The 3,926-nt window shown below is 36.4% G+C and overlaps 1 protein-coding gene across 1 annotated transcript; it reads right to left on the bottom strand.

Annotated features, from left to right (window-relative positions):
- Window positions 1-2,211: 2,211 nt before the first annotated feature.
- LOC143890901 (methionine--tRNA ligase, chloroplastic/mitochondrial-like) lies at window positions 2,212-3,719 on the bottom strand. The gene is made up of 3 exons (XM_077395586.1): window positions 3,651-3,719; window positions 3,380-3,496; window positions 2,212-2,520 (listed from the first exon to the last, which is right to left on the bottom strand). The coding sequence occupies exons 1-3, from the start codon at window positions 3,675-3,677 to the stop codon at window positions 2,350-2,352; spliced, it is 315 nt and encodes a 104-aa protein (XP_077251701.1). The 5' UTR covers window positions 3,678-3,719; the 3' UTR covers window positions 2,212-2,349.
- Window positions 3,720-3,926: the final 207 nt, after the last annotated feature.

Raw genomic sequence — 3,926 nt, forward strand, 5'->3', positions numbered from 1 at the left:
AGGGAAAAGTTCAGTCTTTCCCTACGGATTTAAATTCTGTAGGGAATATAATAGTATCCCTACGGCTACTTATTTAGCGGTAGGTGTAGAACTTTTAACTACGGAATTTGTAGTATTCCGTAGGGAAATCTCGATATATACGCCTACGGTTTGTTTCCCTACTGAAATTAGTACTTTACCGTAGGCAGAGTGGTCTTTTACCGACGGATAATCCAAGCATACCGTAGGGATTAATTTTATTTATATCCCTACTGATTTTCGCACTTGAGGCGCGCTCGGGAAGGCGGAAAACACAAATTCCGAACTCATTTTCCAGTAACGCCCCTGTTTATTTTTTAAAATGGCAAAATTACCCCCAAGAGGGTAAACACGCCCTAGCCTTGAAGTTATCGATTTTTTATCTTTCCCTCTCTCCCGTCACAACCCGTAACCCTAACCCACAAGTAGCCTCTTCTGGTTTTGGCAAGGAAACCCTAATCCTAACCCATAAGTTGCTTCTTCTCATTTTGGCTTGGTTTTGTGGGAGAAGAAGGGAGAAGGAGAAGAGGAAGAAAAAGAGAGTTTGAAGTGTAAAATCAGCCATCCATTTCCACCCATCCTCTCTCCCTCATCTGTTTTCTTAGGGTTTATAAATAGACCCTCTTGATCACCACCCCCATCTTAGCTATCCATTTCCACCTCCATTCCTTCCATCCAAAAGAAGAAAGGTGTTCTCTAATTTTCTTAGGGTTTAGAGAAGAACAAAACAGCAGAGGCACTTTTAGGGTTTGAAAGAAGAAGAAAAGAGGAAGGGATCTAATTTCCCTCTCATTAAAAAGGCGAAATTTGTGGTGCGAAATCATCTAGAAGAGAAGAAGGATTCGAGGGTTTCTGAAAGGTAACTTTCTTATTTCTATGCCTGACATTGCTGATTCGAATGAAAACTTGCTGATTTTTTTTTTAAGTAGTGGAAAACTTGCTTTATAGAATAAAAACTCACTTAAAACCCCCACAAGACACACTTATGTTAGAAAACATGGCACTCGTAATGGGTTACTCTTGACTGTGTTGAGGTTCAGTTTGATTATTTTGAGATTTTGAATATATTCAAGAACTGATGGTTGACTTGAAACTCTGATATTTTGATTTCTGTGTTCAACCTGGGACAATGAAAGGCTTGTATAGATTTTAAAAGGTGTTTCAACTGAGTAAATAAAGGGCTTACAGATTATAGAAGAAGGCATTGGAAAATATTTTTAAAATAAATAGAAAGGGCTTTTACTTTTTTAATATGGGTTTTCCGAAGTAATTTTGTAAATGGCAATGAAAATTGTTTTATTTGAGTTTTTATAAGGCCGTCAAGTCCTGTGTAGGCTGTACCGCCCTTGCTAACAGCAGCCCACACGAGTTATTAGCATCTTGTTTTTCTTCCACTTCTCATTATCTTCTAACTCGTGTCCTCTCAATTCTCTCCGTCTTACTTAGTAAGCTATATTTTTACCCTCAGAAAAATATGGCCAAACACCATATAATTTATCAAGAAAAATAAAATAATAAATCATCTTTTTGCTTAAAAGAAAGAAAAATGTAATATACCATTTGTCGCTTAAAAGAAATAAAAAATATATGATGGCGAATGAAAAATAGAGTGGGCAAAACACAGGCAGGGATATCCCAACCGTTCATTTGCCGGTCATTGCCGTAGATAAGGTCACAGATTTCCTACTCCCATCAAGCTATCCAATTATGTAACTCACGAGTATTGAGTAGTTCGAACTCTTAGGTTTAGTGTTCGTCTATCCCGAGTTCTGGATCTCCCTCTCATCTGTTCTGAGTTAGGGATGGCGTATTGGTCCCCTGCCAAACCCCAGCTTACACACCCAACAGAAAAGGAAAAAAAAAGATATTCCCGTCATGCAGTAAAATTTAACAAGATTAGGACAACAAATAATATCATGAATTTAACGGAATATTTTTGCCTAAAATAAAATAGGAAGGTATCTGGACTATGTTTCATAATCTCGAAAAAAATTCGGGACTTTATTGTTTTATCAAATTGCAAAACATTAAAAAAATAAGGAACATAGAAACATGTGATGTGCAGTTACAGAGTCTCCATTGATCTATTTTGCTTTAAACAATGAGAAGACAGCTCAAGGGGGGAACATGAGAATTCTTGCCTTCAGGATGAGCTCAAGACAGCTTATGAATATAGACATTAGAGGACTCCACTCAGAATGTGATAAAAGTTTCAAGAGGGTATGATCAAAATTCAATAGAAATCAGGTATCAATTAATACATACCAGTTTGTACTCTTAAGTGATAATTTAATTGCTTATAGACATCTTAGCTACTCCGCAATCAGATGTCTATGCTTCTGCAACGGCTTGAGTCTGTTTTATTCTCTTGTTATCTTTCACCTCATTCTGAACTGTATCACCTTCATCTTCTCCGACCTTTCTAACTTCGATCCGAGCAAAAATGGGCTTAGGTTCTTCCATGACCTGACCCGTTTTCAGCCCTCCCCATTTGGCATCATTCTACAAAATGAAGGGCATGAAATTGATCAGAAATCGAATTGGTGACCAACAGGGAGGATGAGCTACTTGAGAAAAAAAAATATTAATAATAATTCATAAACCAATCTCATACTAGGCCAGCTTACAAAAGTAATCTGTAAAAGTTTCAATCAATTTTCTTAAAAAAGTTCATTTGAAGATCAATACAGAAAGGTCTTCAACTGAAAGGAGTTAAAATTAGATAAGTCATTCGCATTTTTTTATGAGTAAAAAAAAAAGGTCTCTAAAATGTTTCATTTATTATTTTATTGTGATTTAGTTTGATTTTTTCCTGTGCTCGATTCAGTTAAACTCTAGAAAAATTGTAGCGGTGGGTCCCGGTGCTCGTGATAGAGGTGGAAATCTTATTCTTGTTGCTTTCAAAGAAGGAGACTCTGTTCTTTTGCCTGAATATTGAGGGACTGAAGCAAAGTTGGGCGAGTAAGTTCCTTTTTGTCTTCTTCTTCTTCATAAGGTCTTGAACAAATATTTGGTGTTGGACTTGGAGGATTATTCATAAAGCTTGCAATCTTTGACTAGTAGATTCCTCTCTATCTAATATTATTCATTTGCTAGTTACATCAATTGAATGGTTACTGCTACCTGTAGACAAGGCTTGCAATTTTCTAACTGATATAGGTTTTTTCTTATCAAAACTTTTTTTCTATTGCTCCTTGTGTTTGAAAACATTTGTTTCTCGACAAGTTGTCTCACAATCATCATAATTTTGATTTGCTCCGTGATGGCCGACTCTTTCGGTTTACTTCTTATGGCACTCATATATAGCAACCGTAGGCACATCCGTTGGCACTTCTAGGTTTCAAAAAGAGTGAAGAAATACCGTGATTCCTATATGAATCAGTTTCACCACATTGAGATCCTTTGTAAATACTCTCCATCCAAATTGCAAGCCAATCCAAATCCCAACAGTGAGGAACAGTCCCAGAACCACACTCAACTGCAAAATAGAACATACTTAGTATTTTCAAAAAATATAAGGACAAAAAATTTCTGATCAATTGCGAATAATTAACACAGAAAATAATTACCTAAATAATAAAACAGAGAGACAGAGATTGTGTAGAACTATTTCTGTTTGAAAAGCACTATACCTGCAGAACTCGTGATACGGTAGCCATTGCCTTTTCATAATCTTTTCTAGCGAAAGCACTAGCAAGTATTGCCTGCAAAGAACCTAAATGTGTTAAACTTGGATAGGAATGTTCCAATTTTATGCTAGCTAAATTGGGTTACTCCATAACAAGTTTTGACTTTGAAAGTTCGGGATCTCCTAAAATAACTGATTGAGAAACATCTCCTAAATTCCCTGACACAGAAAGATTCCAAGAATTCCTTGTAATCCTGTATCCATCTACGGATTGGCAGTT

This window comes from Tasmannia lanceolata, unplaced genomic scaffold (assembly GCF_043159265.1).
Source record: "Tasmannia lanceolata isolate RefF3 unplaced genomic scaffold, GAP_Taslan_0.1 ptg000013l, whole genome shotgun sequence".
In the NCBI taxonomy this organism is placed as follows: domain Eukaryota; kingdom Viridiplantae; phylum Streptophyta; class Magnoliopsida; order Canellales; family Winteraceae; genus Tasmannia; species Tasmannia lanceolata.

Excerpts from the sequence above, each read along its gene's own strand:
- LOC143890901 (XM_077395586.1), bottom strand. The coding sequence starts at position 3,677 with ATGGCTACCGTATCACGAGTTCTGCAG. Across the intron at positions 3,497-3,650 it reads CCGTATCACGAGTTCTGCAG|TTGAGTGTGGTTCTGGGACT; the intron begins GTATAGTGCTTT and ends TCTATTTTGCAG. Across the intron at positions 2,521-3,379 it reads TGATTCATATAGGAATCACG|AATGATGCCAAATGGGGAGG; the intron begins GTATTTCTTCAC and ends TTCATTTTGTAG.